This window comes from Thermothelomyces thermophilus, chromosome 2 (genome assembly GCF_000226095.1).
Source record: "Thermothelomyces thermophilus ATCC 42464 chromosome 2, complete sequence".
Taxonomy (NCBI): domain Eukaryota; kingdom Fungi; phylum Ascomycota; class Sordariomycetes; order Sordariales; family Chaetomiaceae; genus Thermothelomyces; species Thermothelomyces thermophilus.
Window position 1 is genome coordinate 4,609,977 of NC_016473.1, and position 23,168 is coordinate 4,633,144.

At 57.4% G+C, this 23,168-nt stretch overlaps 6 protein-coding genes and 3 non-coding genes across 9 annotated transcripts; 4 read left to right on the forward strand and 5 right to left on the reverse strand.

The window, feature by feature from the left end:
- The first annotated feature begins 2,476 nt into the window (after window positions 1-2,476).
- Window positions 2,477-4,076, forward strand: MYCTH_2302509 (glycoside hydrolase family 3 protein). Its single transcript, XM_003662143.1, has one exon. The coding sequence runs from the start codon at window positions 2,541-2,543 to the stop codon at window positions 3,861-3,863; it is 1,323 nt and encodes a 440-aa protein (XP_003662191.1). The 5' UTR covers window positions 2,477-2,540; the 3' UTR covers window positions 3,864-4,076.
- Window positions 4,077-4,109: 33 nt separating this feature from the next.
- MYCTH_2125938 (glycoside hydrolase family 10 protein) lies at window positions 4,110-4,457 on the reverse strand (the record flags this gene model as incomplete). The annotated part of the gene is made up of 1 exon (XM_003662144.1): window positions 4,110-4,457. The coding sequence occupies one exon, from the start codon at window positions 4,455-4,457 to the stop codon at window positions 4,110-4,112; it is 348 nt and encodes a 115-aa protein (XP_003662192.1).
- A 1,099-nt stretch (window positions 4,458-5,556) lies between these two features.
- On the forward strand, window positions 5,557-5,649 carry MYCTH_t63. The gene has a single exon. It is a non-coding gene; the product is annotated as a tRNA-Phe (tRNA).
- A 545-nt stretch (window positions 5,650-6,194) lies between these two features.
- MYCTH_t64 lies at window positions 6,195-6,323 on the forward strand. Its single transcript has one exon. It is a non-coding gene; the product is annotated as a tRNA-Arg (tRNA).
- Window positions 6,324-6,838: 515 nt separating this feature from the next.
- Window positions 6,839-6,924, forward strand: MYCTH_t65. The gene has a single exon. It is a non-coding gene; the product is annotated as a tRNA-Ala (tRNA).
- Window positions 6,925-7,623: 699 nt separating this feature from the next.
- MYCTH_2302511 (uncharacterized protein) lies at window positions 7,624-10,071 on the reverse strand. Its single transcript, XM_003662145.1, has 5 exons — window positions 9,580-10,071; window positions 8,958-9,478; window positions 8,419-8,881; window positions 7,884-8,323; window positions 7,624-7,782 (listed from the first exon to the last, which is right to left on the reverse strand). The coding sequence occupies exons 1-5, from the start codon at window positions 9,838-9,840 to the stop codon at window positions 7,746-7,748; spliced, it is 1,722 nt and encodes a 573-aa protein (XP_003662193.1). The 5' UTR covers window positions 9,841-10,071; the 3' UTR covers window positions 7,624-7,745.
- Window positions 10,072-10,893: 822 nt separating this feature from the next.
- MYCTH_2302517 (glycoside hydrolase family 37 protein) lies at window positions 10,894-14,734 on the reverse strand. The gene is made up of 8 exons (XM_003662146.1): window positions 14,556-14,734; window positions 14,413-14,499; window positions 14,254-14,364; window positions 13,733-14,017; window positions 13,608-13,671; window positions 13,420-13,544; window positions 11,606-13,347; window positions 10,894-11,521 (listed from the first exon to the last, which is right to left on the reverse strand). Exons 4-8 carry the CDS (start codon window positions 13,886-13,888, stop codon window positions 11,374-11,376), a joined length of 2,235 nt encoding a protein of 744 aa, XP_003662194.1. The 5' UTR covers window positions 13,889-14,017; window positions 14,254-14,364; window positions 14,413-14,499; window positions 14,556-14,734; the 3' UTR covers window positions 10,894-11,373.
- Window positions 14,735-15,975: 1,241 nt separating this feature from the next.
- On the reverse strand, window positions 15,976-18,757 carry MYCTH_2302520 (uncharacterized protein). The gene is made up of 2 exons (XM_003662147.1): window positions 18,200-18,757; window positions 15,976-18,141 (listed from the first exon to the last, which is right to left on the reverse strand). The coding sequence occupies exons 1-2, from the start codon at window positions 18,595-18,597 to the stop codon at window positions 16,203-16,205; spliced, it is 2,337 nt and encodes a 778-aa protein (XP_003662195.1). The 5' UTR covers window positions 18,598-18,757; the 3' UTR covers window positions 15,976-16,202.
- Window positions 18,758-20,415: 1,658 nt separating this feature from the next.
- MYCTH_64869 (uncharacterized protein) lies at window positions 20,416-22,165 on the reverse strand (the record flags this gene model as incomplete). The annotated part of the gene is made up of 4 exons (XM_003662148.1): window positions 22,032-22,165; window positions 21,743-21,917; window positions 21,434-21,576; window positions 20,416-21,352 (listed from the first exon to the last, which is right to left on the reverse strand). Coding segments are annotated over exons 1-4 (1,278 nt in total), but the record flags the coding sequence as incomplete, so codon positions are not given.
- Between the last annotated feature and the right edge of the window lie 1,003 nt (window positions 22,166-23,168).

The window sequence follows — 23,168 nt, forward strand, 5'->3', positions numbered from 1 at the left end:
ACACACTCTGCAGATGTGCATCGGACTGGCGATAAGGGATGATGAAGGCGGCGCCACGAGGCGAGCAGCTTGAATTGGTCTAGTCTCCTCGTTTCAGAAGTCTGTTGATGCGGCCCCGCCCGCTTATGCGTTTTCACCCCGCCAACCAACCGCCAACCACCGTTTTCGACTCACCACGCCGGAGGTTGGGGTACCAACACTAATCAGCACTTCACGGGGAAAGCAGCACTACATGTGCTTGTTAGCAAATTGGTCACTGTCTGAAAGTCTCTCCATGTACGGGAGACATATAGCTGGCTGAGCCTCTTGAGCAGTCCCTCATCCCTCAACTAACCTTTTGCGTTCCATTGTTTTGTGTGCTGTGGTTGTCTCGGGTTATTGTGTGACCCCGCACGGCACAAGACAACAGTAATGGGAGGTAACAACGACCAACGACTTCCTTCGACCAACCTGAAAGTAATAACCTGACAGGAGTAAACAAGAAAACCCGAGGTGCTCAAGTAATTGGTCGTCAAAGTGAAATGCAGCTGTCCCCGTCGCGTTGCTGAGAGCTTTCTCAAATCGGATTTCGACTGTACAGTACACTGTAAATCCAAATAGAAAGTTCAAGAAGCCGTATTTACCTACATACATATGTAGGGTAGTTACCCAACCAGTGACTGACCAGGCAACTGCAGCCCTCTCGTCCGTTCCGCAAGATCGCAGAATTGCGTTCTTCACTTGAAACTGAACACCCCATTCTGCACACGCCGCAGTACGTCTTATCTGCCACGGCCCGCCAATCCGGGTTTCCCAGGTCATCCTTCATCCTTCAGCCAACCAACACATCACATTTGTACAATACAACAATGTCGACGACCAACCCCGTCTCCAAGCCCCTCATCGCAGACAATGCCACCACAACCGCCGCCGCCGCCATGGCCGCTGCCTCGGCCTCTAAAGGCAATTGACAATCAAGGCTGACGCAGCGCTTCCCGTTTCTCCGCACGAAGCGCGGCATCGCCCTCGTCGTCGCCGCCGTCCTGCTCATCGTTGGCGGCGGTCTGTCCGGGCTGGCCGCGCTGCGCACCCGCAGCAGCGGGGACGGGGACTCTGCGTCGGCAGGCGAGGATGGGGAGGGGGTGATCAAGGATGACTCGTGGTTCTACGGACTGTCGCCACCTGTGTATCCCTCGCGTGAGTAATTCCTTTTTTTTTGTCTTGCTCCTTTCCTTTTTCTTCATCATCATATCTTACGCGGCTAATAACGGTGATGTAGCGAATATTACGGGTGGTGAAGGCAAGTGGGTAGAGGCGACGAGGAAAGCCAGGGAGTTGGTGCGGAGGATGACGCTTGAGGAGAAGGTGAGTGGCCTGTTCCCGAGCGGGCTGCGTGTGATGTTACTGATGAGCGACGGGGGTGGGTAGGTCAGCTTGACTGCCGGCGATGGCACATTTCCCGGCTGTTCCGGCTCTCTCCCGGCCATTCCACGCCTCAAATTCCCGGGCATGTGTCTGAGCGATGCGGGAAATGGGCTCCGCGGCACCGATTTCGTCAGTACCTGGCCGAGCGGTATCCACGTTGGTGCCAGCTGGAACAAGGCTCTCGCCCGCCGGCGGGGTTCTGGAATGGGAGCCGAGTTCAAGACCAAGGGTGTCAATGTGATGCTGGGGCCTGTCGTCGGGCCAGCTGGTCGAGTGGTGCTGGGCGGTAGGAACTGGGAAGGTAATCCAACTTTTTTCCCCCAAGAGTATGGACGCGGCTGGTTACTAATTTAAATCGATCAGGCTTCTCAAGCGACCCCTATTTATCGGGAGTTTTGGTATCCGAGACTGTCACGGCGGTCCAAGCAGCCGGCGTCATCACCAGCACCAAGGTAACGTCTCTTCTTCCCATCATCTCGGTGTCTTTCACACTACGCCTTGTTCCATCTTGCTTCCTCTGCTGAATCCTCCCTCCCAATATCTATACCAGATCCGGCTGACATTCACTAGCACTATATTGCCAATGAGCAAGAGACGAACCGAAACCCCTCCGGCGACATCCAGTCGGTGTCATCAAACATAGATGATAGGACCATGCACGAGTTCTATCTATGGTAAGTCGTGAGCTCCTGCTCTTGCTTCCCCTGCTAATAATAATGTGTCAGGCCTTTTCAAGACGCTATCCGCGCCGGCAGCTGCAACATAATGTGCTCGTACCAACGCCTCAACAACTCGTACGGCTGCGCAAACAGCAAGGCGCTCAACGGGTTACTCAAGACCGAGCTCGGCTTTCAGGGCTGGGTCGTAAGCGACTGGGGCGCCCAGCATGCCGGGGTCGCCGCGGCACTGGCAGGCATGGATGTTGCCATGCCGAATGGCGATGCTCTCTGGGGTCCGCATCTGGTCGACGCCGTCAACAATGGTTCGGTTTCCGAAACTCGCGTAGACGACATGGTCGTCAGGTAAATGCCGCCTCGTTGCCGCTTTATCACCGCCTGCCTCCTAACAGCCGCAGGACGCTCGCGACATGGTACCTGTTGGGCCAGGATCGGGACTTCCCACGGCCCGGTATCGGTATGCCCACGGATCTCACGAGGAATCACGGGATTGTCGACGCGAGGAACTCCAGTTTCCGGTCAACACTGTTCGACGGTGCCGTCGAGGGTCACGTTCTGGTCAAGAACACCCGAAACGCCCTGCCGCTGAGAGAACCAAAGATGCTGTCTGTTTTCGGTTACTCGGCCAAGAACCCGGACCACAACAATCCCTCACCCGGCCAATCGCCCTGGCTCTGGGGCTCCGAGTCCTTCAACTACACCGAGTTCGGCGGCCGCTTCTTTGGTCTCCCCGGCGAGTATGGCTCCACGCCCATCGCCTTCAACGGCACCATCTACTCGGGTGGCGGGTCCGGGGCCACGTCGCCGGCCGCCATGGTCTCCCCCTTTGACGCGCTGGTCCAGCGGGCATACGACGACGGCACGGCCCTCTTCTGGGACTTTGTCAGCGGAGAGCCCTTCGTCAATCCCGCGTCGGACGCCTGCCTGGTTTTCGGCAACGCTTATGCCACCGAGGCCGCCGACCGACCCGGGGCGCGCGACGACTACACCGACGGCCTGATCAGGCACGTCGCAGACCGCTGCGCCAACACGATCGTCGTCATCCACAATGCGGGGATCCGCCTGGTCGACCAGTTCATCGACCACCCCAACGTGACGGCCCTCCTGTTCGCGCACCTGCCCGGGGAGGCATCCGGGCGCGCGCTGGTGTCGCTGCTGTACGGGGACGAGAACCCGTCGGGCAAGCTGCCGTATACGGTGGCGCGCAACGAGTCGGACTATCCCGTGCTGGGCCCGGACGTGGCGGCCGAGGGGAGCATGTTCGCGCGGTTCCCGCAGAGCAACTTCACCGAGGGCGTGTTCCTGGACTATCGGCACTTTGACGCGCGGAACATCACGCCGCGGTACGAGTTCGGGTTCGGGCTGAGCTATACCACGTTTGCCTACGACAACCTGGTGGTGGAAAAGGTGGCCTCCGCAGGACGGCTCGGCGAGTATCCGACGGGACGGGTCGTCGAGGGCGGCCAGGAGGACCTGTGGGATGTGCTGGTGGAGGTGTCGGCCGAGGTGACCAACACCGGGAAGGTGGCCGGCGCCGAGGTTGCGCAGCTGTACGTGGGGATCCCCGCGGAGGGGGCGCCGGTGAGGCAGCTGAGGGGCTTCGAGAAGCCGTTCCTGAACGCGTCGGCGACCGCGACCGTCCGGTTCCCGTTGACGAGGAGGGACCTGAGCGTGTGGGATGTGGTGGCGCAGAAGTGGCGGCTTGTCAGGGGTCGTGAGTATAAGATCGAGGTGGGCGGCAGCAGCAGGGACTTGCCGCTCGTTGGGACGGTTACGATCTGAAGGTGTTTTCTCGTCGGTGCCGGGGGGTTAGGAGTTTGCTTGTATTTTTCCCCCTTTCTCTCCTTTATCTTATTTTTACTCTATTTCCTTTTTTCTGTCATCTTGTTTCCCAGGGATTGGTATATCATGAGACGGAACGGACATTTATTTCTTAATGTATGGCGACAGATATGTTTTTTTTTTTCCTTCTTGATTACGAAGCGAGCATAGAATGCATATATCATGTACAGTATACTCAGCTTGGGATTAGTTTGCTGCTACGGTTTTCCTCTTGCGCTTGAAGCCCGGCTTTGGCTTCTCGCGGATCAGCTTCTCGAAGGTCTTGACGATGCGGATGTACTCGTCGCCGAGGACGTTGTAGAAGAGGCTCTTGCGGTAGGTGCCGTCCTCGTCGAGCGCCTCGTTGACCACGTCCCAGGCGTAGCAGCGGCCGCGGTAGTAGCCGGCGACGGCGCGGATGTGGCGCGTGATGGCGCCGCGCAGCGCCTCGGGCGGGCGGCGGCCGACAATGAAGTGGTGGTGGTGGTGGTGATGAGGGAGGGAAAGGGGGAGAGGGCGAAAGAGAGTGTGCTCGGTGTGGGATAGGTTCAGCATTCCTTCCTATTTCAGGGGATCGACCTATCCGTACTCGTACTTGTCATGCATCGAACCCCCGGCACAACGCCAACACCGCGGACCCGGGACAAGCAAGGGCAACAAGCAATCATTTCGCCCTGCCAAAAACGCTGAAGGTCGTAATTGATAGACGCGCCTGCTACGCCAACCCTCTCGATTTGGAGTTGTTCACCTTTCAGCCGAACCAGTCAGCCCGAAGGCCAAGGCTGTCGGCTCCATTCCGCCCTAACCGACGCCCGGATAGATTCCATGGGTATTATTCCCACGAGTGCGTCCGGAGAGCTGGGGACCTGCATCTTTAATTTCCCCGCACGAGGTGCCGTGCCAAGCGAGGGGGATTTCAGGGCCGCTCGAGAAATGGCATGAGAATCAACATACGGATTTCAGACCATCATAACCGCGTCGACTTATGATGCTCTATACTTCAGCTTCTCGAAACAACGTGGAGGGCACGCCTTTGTTTGGACATTGCCGAATTAGGAAAACCACTTACATCAAGTCTAATTGTTATCGGAGCCCCTGTGGGAAAGGTCCGTGTTACGGCGTTAGTGTGAATTGCCACGGTCACGGTCATGAGATAGGTAAGGGCGGACTGTTCATGACAGAAATATAGCTGAGCTTGTTTATACATCATCCCTGGAATTTAGCTATTTGTTCACATTTATTTTCTTGTTCGCCCTTGATCTTGTTCCCTTTTCCTCCAGGTATTCGAAAATGACTGCAAACAAACGAACACGCATCGAACCGCATAGCGGTGTAGATCCGTTCTGTGCTTGTCACGGCTAACGTTGCTCTCTCTCTTCACGCAAACTACTAATAACCGTCTGCCTGTCCATAGCATACCTGAGTATCAACAACTAAGTAGTGTAGCACACATAACCTCGTTGAGGAGTGGCTCTGGAGTTGTTTTCGCCCCACCTTTGTGCCGAGAACCTCCTGATATACGGATCCGTAGTGTGATCCGCACTCCGTTCTAGTACGGAGAACAATCCCAGCCGGCTCCGTCTTAACCCTCCACGACTCCACCCTTTCTCCCACAAGATGAGCTTTGTTTTCCCATATGATTGACCAATCATCAGCGGGTTTAGCTCAGTTGGGAGAGCGTCAGACTGAAGTCCAAACTTCAGGAACTTAAATCTGAAGGTCGTGTGTTCGATCCACACAAACCGCACTAGAATCCAGGGTCCTCCCAGATCCTCTGTTTTTTTATATCGATTTTTTTTTTATTTCGGTTCTTTGGAGGCTTCACTGCTCGTTGTTCTTGTTTCTCGTTTAATCAGTGATGATTGTAAGGTGGTGTGCAATCGTTCACGGACGGCAGAAAGAAGGCACTGCCCTAACCCTGATAGGTAAGATGTTCTGTTCCTATGCGCGTGTCGGTTTCCATGTCGTGCTTGATTACCTCTTTCCTTGTTCGGCATCGCCCTTCTGCACGGAAGGCAGGCATTCAACAAACCAACAGCCATCTTTGGAGCTCAGTAATGGACATCTATCGTACGTTCAAGCACGTCAAGGGGGGAGGGGACATTTGACCGAAAGCAGCGGGGTGGGAGTGGAGCACGGGTCATCCAGACACGACCGAATCGAACCAATCGACATCATCACTTGCACAGACTTTTGCTTGGCCACCCCACCGGTCGCACTTTCTGGACCAGCAGCAGCCCGGCCGTCATGAACAGCAAACCCGCCAGCCAACCCCAACAAATCAACTCGGCCGGCCTGATGGCGCAATGGTAGCGCGTTACTTTCCGGTCTCCTCCCGACTCCTCTCGACTCTCCCAGGTCGAAGGGAGCGCGAGCAAACGTGGCTGGTAAAGGTTCTGGGTTCGAGTCCCAGTCGGGTCGATCTTTTGCTGTCCAGTCCCTGAATCCCTGAATCCAGGGAGGATCGTCTTTTTTTCTTGTCTCCTCTCCTGTCTTTTTATTCGTTTCTCTCTCCCCTAGTGGTTGTGCTCGTTGCGCAAATGGAAGCAGGCTTTCGTGGGTGTCTGGGAACTTTTTTTCAGTGGCCGGGAACGAACCACGGACGCCTGTTCGAGGAACCCATTGGCGGCGGGGCGCCCGACAGATCCATTGAGCGACTTGCTGAGCGCCTTGGACAATAAGGTATGTGCATCTGCGTGTACGACCGAGCTGATATATGGCGCGTCAGGCCGAGAGAGCCCCCGGAGGTTCTGGACTTGGAAAGAACAACAGTCTTGCAATCTCACATGGTCAAGAGCACGTATCAATTCCGTGTGCAGTGTTCTTCAAAGCGACAAGACCGAGAAGAAGCATCACTGGGCATGGCTAAGTTTGACGCGGGGTCTTGGGCATGTTGATATTCCCTAAACCCGGGTTACATCGTCACAGGAGTCTACGGGCGTATGGTCTAGTGGTATGATTTCTGTTTTGCAATGCCTCATTGTATTACAGACGGTCCCGCGTTCGATCCGCGGTACGTCCACAACGACTCCTCGTTTTTTTTCTCCTTCATTTTTTACTCGTCGCTCCGGTACCGTAACTGGTATCTCTTTACAAGGCGATGTTTAGTACCAAGTGTTTGTTTCTCCAATTGATCCATCGAGCTGCTGGACTGCTCTCTATGGCCATCGAGTTGTCGAACATGGCAGAATGGTGGCAGATGAACATACTTCTTTATCCTTTGTCCTCGGAATGGAAGTACGCTCTAGTTACCATTGGATACAAAATGCCACAGATCGCCGAAAGTAATCCGTACATAACACACACCATGAGCAGGCAGTACTGCAAAGGGGACAGTTGGATGGAGCTAATGAACCAAGACCCCTCGTAATCCACACAACCGAGGAGGAAGAAGGAGATAGGAGCCATTCATACCACATTCCTATTGTTTGCCCCCTCCGATCCATCGACGCTGCCAACGCAATTGTAGCAGACCGCCACCCCGCCCTTGGCCATGTGTATGCATGTATGTACAATCCATGCATACATACAATAGGTACACGAGCTAGATACAAGCCCTGCCACCCACGGCGTGAACCTCCTTCTCGGCCAACGGGCATCCTCCTTTTGAGCAATAAAAGAAAAATAGTCGACCCTCTCTTTGTTTTGCCCTTCGCTCCCCGCACAAGCCATCAGGCGCAACAAGAAGCCAACCGTTTCTTCTTCTTCTCTATCCGTCTATTGGACATGCCAGAATGCTCTAAGCCTTTTTTTTCTTTTTACACCCGTCGGGCCCCGTTTCAAGGCTCCGTGCATGCAACAGTTCGATGATTCAACAAAATTGAGCAAACACCATGCCCACCTCTATCGGGTAGTCGGCTCGTTCGCCAGGTTATGAATGCTGAAGAGAGCAGAGGTAAGAAAACACCCGTTAGCAACTAGCCCCTTATTCGTGAACGAACGCCAACAGCAGAGACAAGAGAGAAAAAAAAAGAAACGAACCTGATATCTTGCCTGTTCGGCGGGTTCGCCAAGGCGGCGATCTTGTCCTCCCCGTTCACATCCTCATCGGCTCCCGCCTGTCCCAAGCCGGCAGCGCCGCCGTCGACGAGTGTGCGCTTAGCTGCCAGATTGACGGGCCCGCCGCTGCCGGGGGCTGTTGAGGGCGTCGGCACCGCCTGCTCGGCGATCTTGCGCTTCTTGCCCCGGCTCTCGTTGAGGTGCTCGAAGTAGCCCTCGGGCACGGGCGTGCGGTACTTGCCGCAGAAGACGCCCACCTCGAAATCGGTGACTCTCCCGCCGGGCGCGGCCTCCATGCATGCCGACTTCAGGTCGTCCAGATCCTGGTAGATGACGTCGTCGGCGTTGATGTGCCGGGCAATGTCCTGGCGCGTCTTTTCGTGCGCGATGAGTTCTTGTGGGGTGGCCAGGTCGATGCCGTACTGTGTCGGGCTGTTAGTTTCTCGGACGGCTAGGCGCGAAAGGGGGAAGGTTCCGTTCCCCCGGGGGGGAGGGGGGGACAATCAGCTCGGCTTACGATATGAGGGTACTTGATGGGAGGCGCGCAGCTCGCAAAGATGACCTTGCGGGCGCCGGCCTCGCGCGCCATGCTGACAATCTCCCTGCTGGTGGTACCGCGCACGATGGAGTCGTCCACGAGGCAGACGACGCGGCCGTGGAACTCGGACTCCATGGCGCTCAGCTTGCGGCGGACGCTCTTCTGGCGCGCCTTCTGGCCGGGCAGGATGAAGGTGCGGTACACGTAGCGGTTCTTGATGAAGCCGTTGGAGAAGGGCTTGCCGAGGCGCTCCGACACGACCGCCGCCGCCGTGTTGCTCGTCTCCGGGACCGGGATGATCACGTCGATCTCCTTGATGCCGTCCTCGCCCAGCACCTCGCGCAGCTTGTCGGCCAGCTTGGCGCCCATGTTCTGCCGGCTGCTGTTGACCGAGATGCCGTCCATGACGGAATCGGGCCTGGCAAAATAGACGTATTCGAAGCTACAAATCACCAGCATTCTCGGTTAGACGGCCGCACGACAACCAATGCGTATCTGGGGGTGCAGGCACTACTTACACGTCGGGCGAGTAGGCCTTGGCCTCGGTGACCTGGTGGAACTGGGGCTTGCCGCCCTTCTGGATGAAGACGGCCTGGCCCGGGAGGATGTCCTGGAAATGGCGGAAGCCGAGCTGGCGGAGGGCAATACTCTCCGAGGCCAGCATGTAGTCGGTGCCGCCCTCGACGGTGGGCGAGGGCCGGCTGCCCATGATCAGCGGGCGGATGCCGAACGAGTCGCGGAAGGCGAGGATGCCGAAGCCGGCGATCATGGCGGTGACGGCCCAGGCGCCCTGGCAGCGCTGATACGTCTGGGCGAGCGCGCTGAAGATGTCGTCGGTGTTGACACGGGCCTTACCCGTCTCGTTGAGGGCGTTGGCGAAGACGTTGAGCATCAGCTCGCTGTCCGAGTCGGTATTGACGTGGCGGTGCGCCTCCTTGTCGAGGAAGTCGCGCAGCTCGGGGGCGTTGATCAGGTTGCCGTTGTGCGCGAAGCAGATGCCGTAGGGGGAATTGACGTAGAACGGCTGGCTCTCGGCGCTCTGTGTGCGAAGGCAGCAGGGTCAGGGTCAGCCAGTCAGCCCCCCAAGACAATGACAGACAAGACAAGACGACAGGTGGATGCAATGGCAAGAAGCCCTACCGAGCTCGTTCCCGCCGTCGGGTACCGCAAGTGGGCGATGCCCATGTATCCCGGCAGGTCGGCAACCCGCTTGCCGTCCTCGAACACCTTGGAGGCCATGCCATTGCCCTTGCACTGGAATATCCTACCGCCAGCCCCGCATGTCGCGATGCCACAGGCGTCCTGGCCGCGGTGCTGGAGGTAGTAGAGGCTCTCGTGCAGGTCGACGGCGGCTTCGATGCTCGTCGAGTCGGCGAGGATGAGACCGAGAATGCCGCACATCTTTGCCGGTCCGGGGATTTTCTTTTCAGCCTGGAATTCGACGACAATGACGCAGGGCAGGAGGGGGAGGGGGAAGGAGCGGCGGGCTAATCGGATCGAGGAGCAACTCCGTCGTCGAGAGGGCCGGACACCGATACCGATCTTTTGAGTGGGTGTTGGGATCGGTGCGGGACGGGGATGAAATTCAACAGGAGGGTGTGGAGTGCCGAAGTCGGTCTCGACCGTTTATTATTCTCTCGACCACGCGGTCGGGGAAAGGCACCTACGTAACAAGAAGCACGGGCAGGGGCACGCTTTCACACTTTCAAGCCCTCTTCACGCTGTTGACTTTTGACACACTACCCTGGCTCTTGGAAAAGGTAGGAAGTGGAGATCGGGAAAGAGAGACTAAATAAGGCAGGACAGGCAGCCCGCACGGATGACGAATTGTATTTCACCGTCGCGGAAGGAGAGCCAAAGGTGATGATGATAAGCGGTGGCAAAGGAAATCCAGAAATGCTTCCATTTTTTTATTTTCTAAAGTTAGAGTGGTTCTCTGTTGCCGAAGGACGGATTGCGAAGCCCTCCAATATATGGGAACGAGGCGGGGAAAATTTTCGGAGGGGCATGTCTAGTACACTACTGCGGGGCAGCACATGCAGCGTGGAGAAAGCAAGATTTCGCGCTTGGCATGCGTTTTCGGCTTGGCCAAAGTTCATTCTAATAATATGAGGCACTCTTTTGACTCCTGTATGTAATCTGTACTGTATATATGTACTGTATGTACAGTACATACAGGACTCGTCAAAACTAACGTTAACTACCCACTGCAGCGGTTGGCTTCGGCGCTGTCGGTTCACCAAAACCCCGGAAAAGTGGATTCCGGAAGGTGACCGGAAGGTGACCGGAAGGTGACCGGAAAGTGTCTAGAGTGTGACCGGAATGACAGGGAGGGACAACATAATTTAACCTTATTTTGATTTTTGCATTCACGGCGACCCATCCGGGCATTAAGTTGGCGTCTGCGAGCCAAACCAACATAAACACAAAGAGCGGCAGTAGCTGAAACCTGTTCCGGGAAACACCCTTTGCAAGATAAACTAAATACATAATTACTGGAACGCCGAGCCGAGTCGGACATTCCTTATCAATGTCTATGTAACACTACCGAGATCCCTAAGGTAAGGAAGGGGAGGCCCGTGGCCTGCCTAGCTACCTCAAACCTTTCTCGCTCTCCCCCGTCTTCAGCCCCAAACCCGCCTTGACCCCCTTTATCTAGAGTAGTAAGTAGTAGTAGGAGAAGCATCCTGCCCATCCCTCTTCGCCGTTTCCTTGAAGCACATCCCCAACCTTGCAGTCGTCCCAGAAATATGCATCGAGCTAAGCTAGGTCTAGGGTACCTAGACCAAAAAAATAAATCTTTCATCTTTCCCAAGAAAAAATTTTAATCAGAAAGACGAGAACATCCACGTCCCGAAACGCCGGCCGGCGCCTAGCGGTGTACGATGAAGAACGAAACCCTTCGCCCTCACGGGGGGGCTTCGCCTGGCGGGATCAAACCAGCTCCGCAAGAGCCTTGGCCCGATTCTCCTCCACCGCCTTGACAAAGGTCTCGTAAGGGGTCAGCGTGCCCAGCGCGCGGCGCATGTGGGCGTTGACAATTTGCAAGCCGTATATGTAGCTGGCGTTGACCCAGCCGAATCTGTCACACATGGTTAGCTAACCGCCATGTCTTTTGTTCCCCTCCTCTTCTTGATCGCCCTGAAACACAACTCTGGTAACTTACCCCTCCTTGGCAACACCTTTAAAGTCTAGCCCCTGGTTACCGTACTCGGCATCCACGCGGTGCGGGTCGATCGGCCGCGTAACGTCATATTTCTCGACCACGACGCCGTTGAAGTCGACAAAGGCCTTGGTGATCATGAACAACCACTTGTACGCCAGCCGCTCGGCCTCATCAGTGAAGCTGTACCGGTACAGCCCCGTCCAGGCCAGCATCTGCTGCGGTGCCCAGCCATAGGGATAATCCCACTGGCGATTGGGACGCTCGAGGCCGACCTCGCCGCGGCTCTCCTTGGTGCCCGAGAGCAGGCCGCCAAAGGCCTCGAAGCGCGGCAGCGCCTTGGTAACCATGGCGGCGGCCTGCTTGGGGCTGCTGACGCCGGCCCAGAGGGCCCAGAAGGTGGTGGCGCTCTCGTAGGTACACTGGGTGCGCTTGGCCGTGTCGTAGTCAAAGTACATGCCCTCGGCCTCGTTCCAGAGGTACTTGTCAATGGCCAGCTTCCGGCGCTTGGCGCGGCGGTCCCAGATGGCCGACGTCTCCACGTGGTCGGGCTCCATGTTGCCGACGCAGTACTCGGCGGGCACGACGAGCTTGTCGCCAAACACGTTGCGGATGGTGCGCGCAATGTCCGTCTCGTACTTGAAGAGCAGCGAGTTGAGGTCGATGGTGGCCAGGTCGGCGCACACGCCCTCGAATCGGTACGTGGTGTCGTGGCCCGACTCGCGCACCGCGCGGTCGTGCATGAAGTAGGTGTCCAGCTCGGGCTCCTTGAGCTTGCCCGAGTTGTAAGCCTCGACAAACTCGTTGAACGTCATGCCATGCTTCTTGACGTAGGGATCCAGGATGTGGACAAAGTGGCCGGCTTCCGTCTCGGGCGGAACGCCGAGTCCTTCGGGCCGGTATCGGGAGAGACCGGTGACGGGGTCGAGCCGGGGCTCGGCCACCCAGACGCTGTGATATTCCTTGATGGCCGCGAGGATGGCGGTCCGCAAGAAGTCAATCGCGCCCGGCTCGTGCTTGATCTTGTCGTATACGCGGAGGGCCATATCCGTCAGGAAGGGAGGCTGCGACCGGCAGAGGTAGTACGACCGCGTGGCGTTGAGGATCTTGCCGTAATGCTTGATGCAGAAGCAGAAGTTGAGGACCATCGACTTGGCCAGGTCGACCTTGTCGTGGATCAGCAACCCGAGCGACTCCATGTAGCTGTCCCAGCCGTACAGCTCGTTGAACCGTCCGCCGGGAACGACAAACGGCCGGCCTCTGAGCGTCTTGGCCCCCGTCTTCGGGTCCGTCACTTCCTCCATATCCACGGCTAGCAGCCCGGGCTTGGAGTTGATATCCCGGACATACTCGGGCGTGATCTTCTCCGGGAGAAGCTGCACGTCCAGCCGTATCTCCGGTCTCTCCTCTGCCAGCTTGGTGTAGTACTCGTACTGCTCGGGGGCGCCTCGGGGCACGTAGATGCGCGGGCGAGGATCGTCAGTCCAGTCCTTGGGGTCCCGGGCGGCGACCTCGATGCTCGAGGCGTCGATGCGCCTTGTCAAGCCCTCCCAGAAATGGTCCCGGATCAAGCGCGACAGCCGGTTGACGGGGTTCTCGTTGAGCCTCGCCTCGTCGAGGATGATCTGCTTACGACCATACTCTTTGGCGAGGGACAGCTCTTGCAACAGGTTGGACAGCATGTAGGTGCCGCGAATGTCGAAGCGGTTATAGCCATTGGATGCTGCCGTGCGGAGAGTAAGAACCTGTGCACACATCCTTTGTTAGCCGGCCTGTCCGGCGCCACCTGTTCAGTTTGTTCGCAGCCACCAACTCACTTTGGGCCCGGAGTCTTCAATCGTAATCTGCATGTTTTGGTCGGTATCTTCCTGCTGCTGCAAGCTCTGGAGGGTCGGCTCGACTTGGATCAGGAAACGACGGGAATGCGGAATCGTCGACTCGTCTGGAAAGGGGGATAAGTGTCAGCGGAGATTTGGCCGCGAGCAAGCCCAACAATGCTTCTTACCATGACTCCCGCGTCTGTATGGTTCGGGCACCACCAAACGCTCCATCTGCCTCAGCAAACTATTCTGTTGCACATCTCACATCAGCAACTATCCACCTTCCAGGATCGCCCCCAACGCTGCCTACCTGAGAATACGTGCGCGTCCGTGGGCCGGCGCGGTTGTTCCTGTGACGCTCCTCGGCGGTATAGTAGGTTCGCGCGTCGTCGTATACGTTCGGCGTGTCATCGGTTGACCCGCGCTTCTTCTGCACGCCCGAAGGCGGGGGTGTTGGACCCGCCATTTCGGTATGCGGATTGAGGGGCATCGTGAACAAAGCTCGGCCGGATAAGAGGAAGCAATCAGTAAGCAGACGTATGTACTCGAGGGAAGCTTGAAAGAGCTATCGGTCTGTGGTCGTGCTATGGCGGGTCTGTCAGGGGACTCGGTCAGTTTGCTTGTCGGGCGAGAGATGGTCAGAGGCGGGTCTGCGTGATGCTGCTGCTCCTTGGGTTGTAGAGCTGAGGAAGGGATAGATTGTCTGTTGGAGAGGGCCTGTGGCGTTGTTGTTGGGAGAACTTGTCTCATCTCGATTCGGTGTATAATCTAATTAACTATCGGCTTGCTCGTACCGGCCCCGGGTTGGGGGGCCCGCAGGGTGCCACCTACCGCAACAGAATCGACCAGGGTAGCGATTGAAACTGGGGCGTGATCACGAGAACACTCCCAAAAAAGAAGGACGTAGCTAGCGTTTCCTGGTAGCAGCAATGGGGATCAACTCTGGCGAAATAGCGTTGATAACTCTTTCTGGTGGGGTGGTGTACATACAATGCGCCTCTTCGGGAGCGAGTGTGGGTGTTGTTGTTGGTCTGGCCGTGGCCGTTGGTGCTGCGCTTTGCCGAGCTTCAGATGGAACTGGGGGGCGTGGTTAGGTGACCGCTCGCGGGATAGGGGATGGGTTTCTGGCAAACCATTCGCGTGCGACTTTGAAAAGGAAAGAAAAAAAATGAGACAATAACTTGTTGGCGTTTCTGTGCGAGCAACCTCGAAGGTTCTTTGGGCAAAAAGGTAATACTATCTAGTATACTCCGTAGTTCTTCGAACAATGGAGTGCCGTGGCGAAATTCACGATGTCCTCCAATGGACGATTTACGATTTCCGGGTTGCATGCAGATCTCCGATTTCTTGACTCCGGCCTATTGGTCCCGTCTGTGTTACACAGCTTCACGGACAACAAATCCATTCCGGCCTCACGGTTGGGTGTCAGGACCCTGAAGCGATCAGTTACGGTTTATGAAAGTCCCGAAGCAAGCCACTGTCCCTTTTCTGTTTAGGGGTAAGTTGTTCGATCTCTTCATGCCTACATACCCTATCGGCAGCTTTACCCATGCAGTGTCCCTGCTGTCGTCATGCCAGGCTTCTGGGTCCCTCCAAAGGTGGATTGCTCGCATTGTGGACCATGACGCTGCGGATGTAACGCGGCACTGACCAGACCAGTTGGGTCCACTATGACGAAGCACCTTTTCAATGTTTCAATGTCCTCGGATGCCTATGAGCTTTCTCTGCTGCTTTTCACCACTGACATCTGAATCTTGGAGAACCGGGTGTGGGTGCCTGGTCAAGATGCGAACTCGGTGATTTTCCCCAAGAGCTCCGAAACAACGCAAATAGCATTTCCAGGTTGTGTGCAGCATCAGAGTTTTGCTTGGTTCAGTACGGACTGCACTAGTGGCAGGGCTGAACAAATGTCAGCGCTTGATAAAAAAAAGGTTCCCCCGCGTCCGCACACCCGCACACCCACGCAAGAGTGCAATACCCCGCGGTTTCATCCCGCTTCAGTAGAGATGACCCTGGGAAACTCAGAGAGAAGCAGCATCGGATAGCTGAGTGACGCAAGGAGTCTGTCTCCAGATGGACTGTTTCACGGTTCCCGCGGAACGGTCTCTAGCTGCATTGAATAATACCACATCATCTTTTCACTCAAAAGACTGCAACCGCAGTTTCGCTGCTCTCGAGGCATTGCCCACTAGTTAAACCAGTTTGTAGTAATTTACAAACAATGGCAGACGTGGGGGTCCAACCTAAAGTAGGGAAACGAAGGCGACATGGTCATGGCCTCTTAAACGTTGGTCCCATAGCGGGAAGGGCTCCGCAAGCCGAATAATTTTAGTTACCCCTTTGCGAATTTGTTTATGCCTCTCTCCCTGGCGTCTGGCAATCTGACAACAAATGCGCTTCAAGGTGAGGACTTGAATCTGAAACCGGCCTCGACCAACGCCGCTCGCACCAGCAAGAGCGAGGTCGGCCAACCATTGGCTGTTGGCCCCGAAACACAGCCATCCCAACAACTTCACAACCACTCACCAGCTCGGCCCCCCTTCCCCCCCCCCCCCCCGGCGGAAGCCCCCCAATACCAAAGAGCTGCCATGTTGTACATACATAGATACAAGCGGATCAATATCACAAACCAATCCCAACGCCATCAGCCCACTAGTGAAATGCTGGGAACCAGGGGGCGAAACCAGAGAAGAGAGCAAAAAATGAGGGAAAAACTTAGCAGGGACCAAGAGATTCGAAAAGAAAACATATTTTTTTTAAAAAAAAGAAAAAAACAAGGTTCAGGGTTGCCAACCCTCTAGCTCACTCGGATGCTCCCACTTGATCGGGTGCAGCAGCATGCTCCTGAGGCACATCCTCCCCGTCCCGCTCGCCCTCTCCTCCTCGACCTTGCCCCCGCGGAGGGTGCCGTCGCCGGAGCGGCCGCCGTCGGGCCCGCGGCCGTCGTACTGCGCGTAGCCGAGCCAGCGGCGCCACAGCAGGCCCGCGAACTCGCTGTGGTAGTACCAGGTGGTGCCCTTGTGGTTGTGCTCGTTGCGCAGGTCGAAGGGGCTCCCGCGCCCGCCGCTGGACCCGTCGCGGCCGCCGTTGAAGGCGCGGTCGACGGCGGCGAGGTCCCAGCGGCGGTCGAGCGAGACCGGGTGAGGGGCGTAGACGGCCTTGAGCCCCCGGTGCAGCGCCACGGTGGCCGGGAACATCTCGCTGAACATGGTGTGGCGCAGCCGCCACGTCTCCTCGTGCATGGCGGCCAGCAGGCGGCGGCTGAGGCGCGAGGCCGTCACGATGGCGCACCGCCGCGGCGGCGGCGGCAGCGCCGTGTTGTAGCCCGTCACGTCCGACGCGAACACCCAGCCCGAGTCCTCGGCGTCGAAGATCGGGTTGAGCGTGATGAGGTCGGCGTCCTCGCCCACGCCGCAGGCCGGATCGGTGCGGGTCGCGCACGACGGCGGGATGAAGCTCTGGCCGGCCTCCTCGGCGCGCAGACGCGCGCGGCCGGCGAAGGAGACGGGGCCGAAGATGGGCGAGCGTCCGCTGGCGAGCGTCTCGTTGTGCACGAGGGCGGTGAAGTTGGCCCAGTCGCCGTGGTAGCGCGGGATGTAGTACTTGGCGGACCGTTCCCAGGCGCCGACGCGAGATTGCTGCTTGGCCCATGTGCCCAGGCGGTCAAAGAGCTCGTAGTAGTTGCCGAGCCAGCGCATGTCGAGCTCCCAGTTCCAGAAGTGGTCGTACTCCGGATGGTTCATGGCGAAGTACTGGAGCGGCATGTGCGCGCTGCGGTAGACGCCGTGTATGTCGCCGCCGCTGGGGTTGGAGAAGCTGCGGCCGAACTGCCCGGGATAGACGAGGCGCATCTGTTCCTCCGACCAGAGCGTGCAGATGCTGTGGAACTCGGCTGGTACGTTGTCGTCGAGGACTCGTTGGGCCGTCGCCGGATCTGCCCAGATGGCCTCGTTGTCATCGCGAACGTGAAGGAGGAAGTGGACGGTGTATTCACCTCCGGACCGCAGGGCGAGCTCCGAAATCATGGCGCGGAAGTTGAGGACCGCGTGATGCGTCCACTGAAAACCGGTGTATGCCCGGACCACGACGGCAGTCCGCGGGATCTTCTTCTTTTGGGTCCCGCCGCTGCTGCTAGAGGACCGCTCGGCGTTCGTCGTCGTCGATCTGGTCGGGGAGGGCTGAGTTTGGGCACCGGACTCTACGAACCGCTCCTTGTTGGATTCGTAGCACCAATCCTGCGCCTCTCCCCAATCAATGTTGTCGTAATTTATCTTGCCCGTCTTTGCCCACACTGCATCAGACCCCGCCCGCTCTGTGTCCATACCGACTTCCACACCTCCTTCCTCGAAGCTGTACCCCAAACCATAGGGGCCGTATCTCCCAAATCTGTCGAAGCAAACATCGTCCCTCAGCCCAAGGAGGCCATGGGAGCCAATGACGGGCTCCGGTTGGCCCTGGACGACGCCGTTGTACGCGTAGAGATCGGGAACGGGAATCTTGTTGTCTTTGTCGAGATAGCACGGTTTGACTGGGTGGTACTGGGCCTTGTACTCGGGCGATTCATAGTCCGGCTGAGGCACATACGGGGTGGGTGTTGGCAAGCCCGTATAGGATATCGTGAGCGGGTATGGGGACTTCTCACCCGGCAGTCCGGGGTACTCGGGTTTGTATTCGCGGGCGGGCACGAGGGCCTTGAGGCCGACAAAGAAGCCATCGAGGCTGTCGGGTTAGAAAAAATCATGCGGCGAGAGAAGACTTGGGGTTGGGGGATGCTCACTGTTTGTATTTTAACCAGTGCGGCATGCCTTCGCGCCAGTTTGAGGGACTCCCTTCCTCCGAATTCTCCGAGCCCGCTACTACCACGACGACCCCCGGGTCGTTCTTGATGCCCTTGGCTCCATGGACGTAACTGGTGTCCTTCGCATACGGCTTGGAGTGTACCAAATCTAGCAGCCGTTCCCTGCGGAGCTCGCGCTTGCCGGAGCTGAGGGTGAGGAAGAGAAGGGCTAGGCCCGCGGCAGTCCATAGGATGACCCTCCGATATAAGCAATGGCCCAGCAGCGTCCGAATCTTCGGCTTCTGGTACACTGGGCGCGGTAGGAGGGAATTTTCGTTATTGGAGAGGAGGCTCGTTAGGGATGAACTGCTTTTGGGTATGAACGAGGGGCGGCCCATCGCGTGGAAGTCTGCGAGCCGAGAGCGAAGAACAGATGTGCTGTTGTCTTGCTGTCCGGCAACAAGCAGCTAAGAACAAGTGTATTGGCTATTGCCTTACATGAGACTAGAGCAGGAAAGCACCGGGAGGGTTGAATGCTTGTTTATGAGACGGGTATTGAAAACAACAGCAACGTTGTAGACAAAAAACAAGGACGGACAAATCAAGGCATTTCAACCAGCCCTGCACAATACGTCACAGGGCGGCCGACAGCATCGAGCAGCCAGGAGACCTGAGAAGTATTTGAAGCATTGTTGACCGCAGAAGCAGAGACGGCGGCCATGCAGGCATGCAGCAACAAGCATGCACAGAGGCGCAAGACACTTGTCTGTGGGCAGGGCCTGCCAAATACAGGCCGGGCCAAGCCCGTGGTTCAGACCGTTGGACAAGGCGTGACAGGCCATAGCCACCCCGGAGAAGACCAGAGGGAAGACTGCTCTGTGGGGACCTCGACCTCAATCCGCCCCCGAGTCAACAATGCCTTGGCCCGTGTTCGGAGGCTCACAGATCGCTCGAAGGCCGTCGGGGGCCTGCACGGTCATAACGGGGCAGTCTGGCCCGGCCTCTGACCGAGTTGCGGCAAGCAGCAGGTGCCATCCATGGTCCGAGGGTTGCGAGGGTACCAATGTATCCGTAGGGGACCGCGATGGCACCTAAAACCCGACGGCGTGGTCCGAGGCAGCAACTAATCGCTTCTCTCGCTTTAAAACGTAACAAGTGTATTTTCGTTGCTGAAGTGGGAGTTGAGAAAGATACAACTTTCAGTTTGGGTCGACAGTGGCATGAGGTGGGTCCTATTATAACCCAGATGCGACTGCCCCACCAACTGCCGATGGGTACCTGCACAAGATTGGCCAAGACCTTCAAGGAATTGAAGCTTGACCGTTAACTACTCCACGCGTTCCAGAACCCGGAGGCCTGAACCATGAAACATTGCACCACCAACACCCGAAGGCTTTTGCCACAATCTCCAACCAACCCAAACGTTACCGGGAGATGTCAGCCGAAACCTCCGAGCCCTGGCCGCTTTGTATTGCATATGTTGGACCCTCATAGCCAATCTTGTAGCGATATTTATATCTGTACACTACAATACCTGGTGTAGGTATGTACAGTACATACCTCCGCACACTTGGGATGTATTTGTAGTTATGTACTGTATGTAATCCGTACATGCATTGTCCTTCGTTCTCTCAAGCCCACCCACCAGATCCACGCGGGCCTTGGGCCGGGAGGGGCGAGGCTAGGCAGCGATCTCCCGAACAACCTTGCACGTCTGTACTACTCAAATGCACAAACATCCGCGTTGCGGCCTGTATGTATGAACGTAAGGATAGTTCTTCTCGGTAATCTATAAACCCCTGCTCGCAGAGGGCTGAGGTCTCACTAACTGGCCTGTTTCCTCTCAAGCCCCGGGTCTTCAGCATGTTTCATCTTTGCTTTAACTATTTATTACACACACCCCTCTGTGACACCTCTATCTTCCTCAAGCCATCCAAGGCCTAGCCGCTGAAACCCAAAACTGGCTTCAACCCGAAGTTCGAGTCAACTGCACCGAGTCGCAGCAACTTCACCATGATTAACAAATAATTTTCTCACATGCTCGGCGAAGGAAAAAAAAAACATGTGTCTATACTTCCCCTTCTTTCAGCGCTCATCAATAATGCTGCAGAACGTCAATTTAGTTCCCTGGCTCGGACGCCGTGCTATGCCCCGTCTGCTCTACGACTCAGCTCCTTCCTCGCGACGCTCTGTTTGGCAAGCCTCCTCGCCCTGCGCCGCTTATCCACCCGGTCCCGCCAGCTCTTTCCCCACCAGATTGTCGCCTGGAGAGCCGCGGTGCTCCCCATCAGAAACAGAGCGCTGACGGTCGAGAACCAGCCGACGCCGATGCCCTGGACGGCCGGGAGCACGCAGGCGGTGGCTGCGCATGCAAAGAGGTAGCGCACAAAGTAGTTTCCCGCAATCACCTCGGCCCCGCGACCCTGCATCACGTCGAGGCAGTACGTGTTCAGGCTCGGGAAGCAGAACAGCTGCGCGACGCCCTGCACAAACAGCGTCACCACGGCCAGCGGGATCCCCCCGGCCTCCTTCTCGACCCCCCACCCGTACACCAGCAGACAAGCCGGAATGACGACGCCCATGAACGGCACCGCCGACCGCAGCCGGTCCTCGGGCACCCTGACCCCGTCGCGCTTCGCGATCCAGCTCTTGACGACATGGTCGGCGTACCGCCCCCCGACCAGCGTGCCCATGAGATAGCCCGTGCCCGGGGCGAGGTAGAAGAGGCCCGACTGCATCGGCGTCGTGAGGTGGAAGCGCGGGTTCAGCACGTACCGGATGGGCGTGAGCAGCGAGTACATGTTCCAGATGACGGCCGACGAGGCCAGGCTGGCGGTCACCAGGTTCGGGTACACGAACAGCCGGAGCACCCGCACCGGGTTGATCATGCCCCAGAGCACCGTCATCTTCTGCCGCGGCGAGTAGCCCTCGAGGTCGTCCACCTTGCGGTGATGGATGGTCTCGGGCAGCAGGGGAGTCAAGGTGAAGAGCGCGGCGAGCCCGGACAGGCCCGCCTGCAGCCAGAAGATGACGCGCCACGAGGCGTAGGTGACGATGATTCCGCCGATGAAAGGGCCCAGGGCCGGGCCAATAAGGGTGCCGGACATAAACCATCCCAGGGCAGTGGCGCGCTCGGTCGGACGGTAGATATCGCTGGCCCGAGAGACAGGTGCGGATGGTGAGCGTCTTGTCCATGATTCCGATCCTGAGGTGTGACCCGGGGGATGAACTCACCCAATACAAGCTGACCCGACCAAGATGAACGCCGTTCCCTCAAATGCGGTCAGGACGCGGAACACAAAGAACGCGGCCAGGTTCGGGGCTAAAGCAGTCCCAATACTACACGCGAAAAACAGCATCGCCGTCACCTGGTTTACCTGTTGCGGTAGTCAGCGGTAACTATTCACCCAGTGACTCCGTCCAAGCCCCTTTCCCCATCGCCACAGTATCACTGCGGCCGAGGGGGGAAAAAGGAAAAAAAAAAAAAAGGGGGGGTTGGAGGGGGAAGAAGGGGAAACAGTATTCAAGACCAGAAAGACTGACCCTCCTTCGCCCATACACCTCGCTCGTCGGTCCCCACACAACGGGCGACAGCCCCATCGTGAACATGTAGACCGCGTTCACCACGTTGATCACCGTTCCATTGGTCCCATATTCGCGTGCCACCTCGGGCGTGGCGGCCAGGACCGATGTGCTCGACACGGGCGATAGAAACGAGCTATCTGAGACGTTAGAGATAATTGAAGAAGGCGAGCGCACAAAGCACACATCTCCACCCAGTAGGATTGGACCTACGAGCACAGAACGGAAAAGGGGGGTCGCTATGACGTACCAGAAGGAGAGCAGGGCGACCATGATCAGCTTGCGGTGCGGTGGGAAGCGGTCGTACACCTCGTCCGGGATGGTGGGAATGTGGGAGGTCTGGTGGGTGATGGCGTGCTCGCCGACGGAGATGTGGTCTGCCAACCCCGGTTCCGGACCCGGCGTCTCGAGGTCGGGTCGGGAATGGACCGAGTCCGGGTACCGACCCCGGTCCGTGTCCGGAGCCGAGTCGGAGGAGATCCGGTGACCGGTGGAGGCTGACCGGGGCCGTTTTTCTGCGTCAGGGTTCGGGTCTGAGAATGCGGGCGTGGGCTTGCTGGGTTGGGCTTTTCCCGCGGGGGTAAGGGATCTCTGTGGATCTCGGCCGTCTGCCGGTTGTAGGCCGTCGGAAGGCCGTTGTTCACTAGTGCCGGAGGTAGTCATGGTTGGTGGCCCCCTTTGTCTGGCCCGGCCTTGGCGATGATTATATCTGGCCAGGCGTGGCGGGTAGATATGTCAAGTAGTGGATTAAAGGGGTATACTCGACGGAGAGGGCTGGACATGGTTAAATGTCTGCGTCGACAATAGAGGAGTTTTTCTGCGTCTTGACCGCCCCGGACGGAGATAGGCCGGGCAAGGTCTCCCTGTGCCGGTGCCGGGTTCCATGTCGGATAGGCATGCAGATCCGAGGCGCGAATACGGAGCAGCTCAAATTGAAGAAACAGGGTTAGGGTTCTATGCGACATGCACCCCATCCTCTGTCGAGAGATGAGAAGCTAGCAGCATCATCGCTTATGCTGCGCACGTTATGGAGCAGTAGTCCCAGAGAATATTGAAGTCTCCATATTTTGTAGGCTGTACGGGTGTACTGCTGTTGTGATGTCCGTGACAGTGCGTTGAGTGCAATGTTGCATCCTCAATACAGAAATCTACGAACTACGGAGTACGGAGTAATCCGTATGTGATCAGCAAAGCACCATACCAAGGGGCCAAGGCCAAGGTAAGAGTGTGGCCGTGCCGAGTTCGAAGTTTCGAGCCACGGGCCGCACGGTGAAACAAAGACAAGCAGGTGGCCCAGACCCGCAGCGAACCGTTTGTTTCCCTTTTGGCAGGCTTTGTCCCCAACTGCCGTGGAAGTGGAGTTGACAGTCCGTCCCACCTGTGTGCT

Bases quoted from the DNA above. Each gene is read 5' to 3' on its own strand.
- MYCTH_2302509 (XM_003662143.1), top strand. From the start codon at position 2,541: ATGCCCACGGATCTCACGAGGAATCACGGGATTGTCGACGCGAGGAAC.
- MYCTH_2302511 (XM_003662145.1), bottom strand. From the start codon at position 9,840: ATGTGCGGCATTCTCGGTCTCATCCTCGCCGACTCGACGAGCATCGAA. The intron at 8,882-8,957 runs GTAAGTAGTGCC...GGTGATTTGTAG, and splicing joins AAGGCCTACTCGCCCGACGT to CTTCGAATACGTCTATTTTG. The intron at 8,324-8,418 runs GTAAGCCGAGCT...AGCCCGACACAG, and splicing joins CCATCAAGTACCCTCATATC to TACGGCATCGACCTGGCCAC.
- MYCTH_2302517 (XM_003662146.1), bottom strand. From the start codon at position 13,888: ATGGCGGGTCCAACACCCCCGCCTTCGGGCGTGCAGAAGAAGCGCGGG. The intron at 13,545-13,607 runs GTAAGAAGCATT...CCCCCTTTCCAG, and splicing joins ATACAGACGCGGGAGTCATG to ACGAGTCGACGATTCCGCAT. The intron at 13,348-13,419 runs GTGAGTTGGTGG...ATGTGTGCACAG, and splicing joins TTGAAGACTCCGGGCCCAAA to GTTCTTACTCTCCGCACGGC.
- MYCTH_2302520 (XM_003662147.1), bottom strand. From the start codon at position 18,597: ATGGGCCGCCCCTCGTTCATACCCAAAAGCAGTTCATCCCTAACGAGC. The intron at 18,142-18,199 runs GTGAGCATCCCC...CTAACCCGACAG, and splicing joins CACTGGTTAAAATACAAACA to CCTCGATGGCTTCTTTGTCG.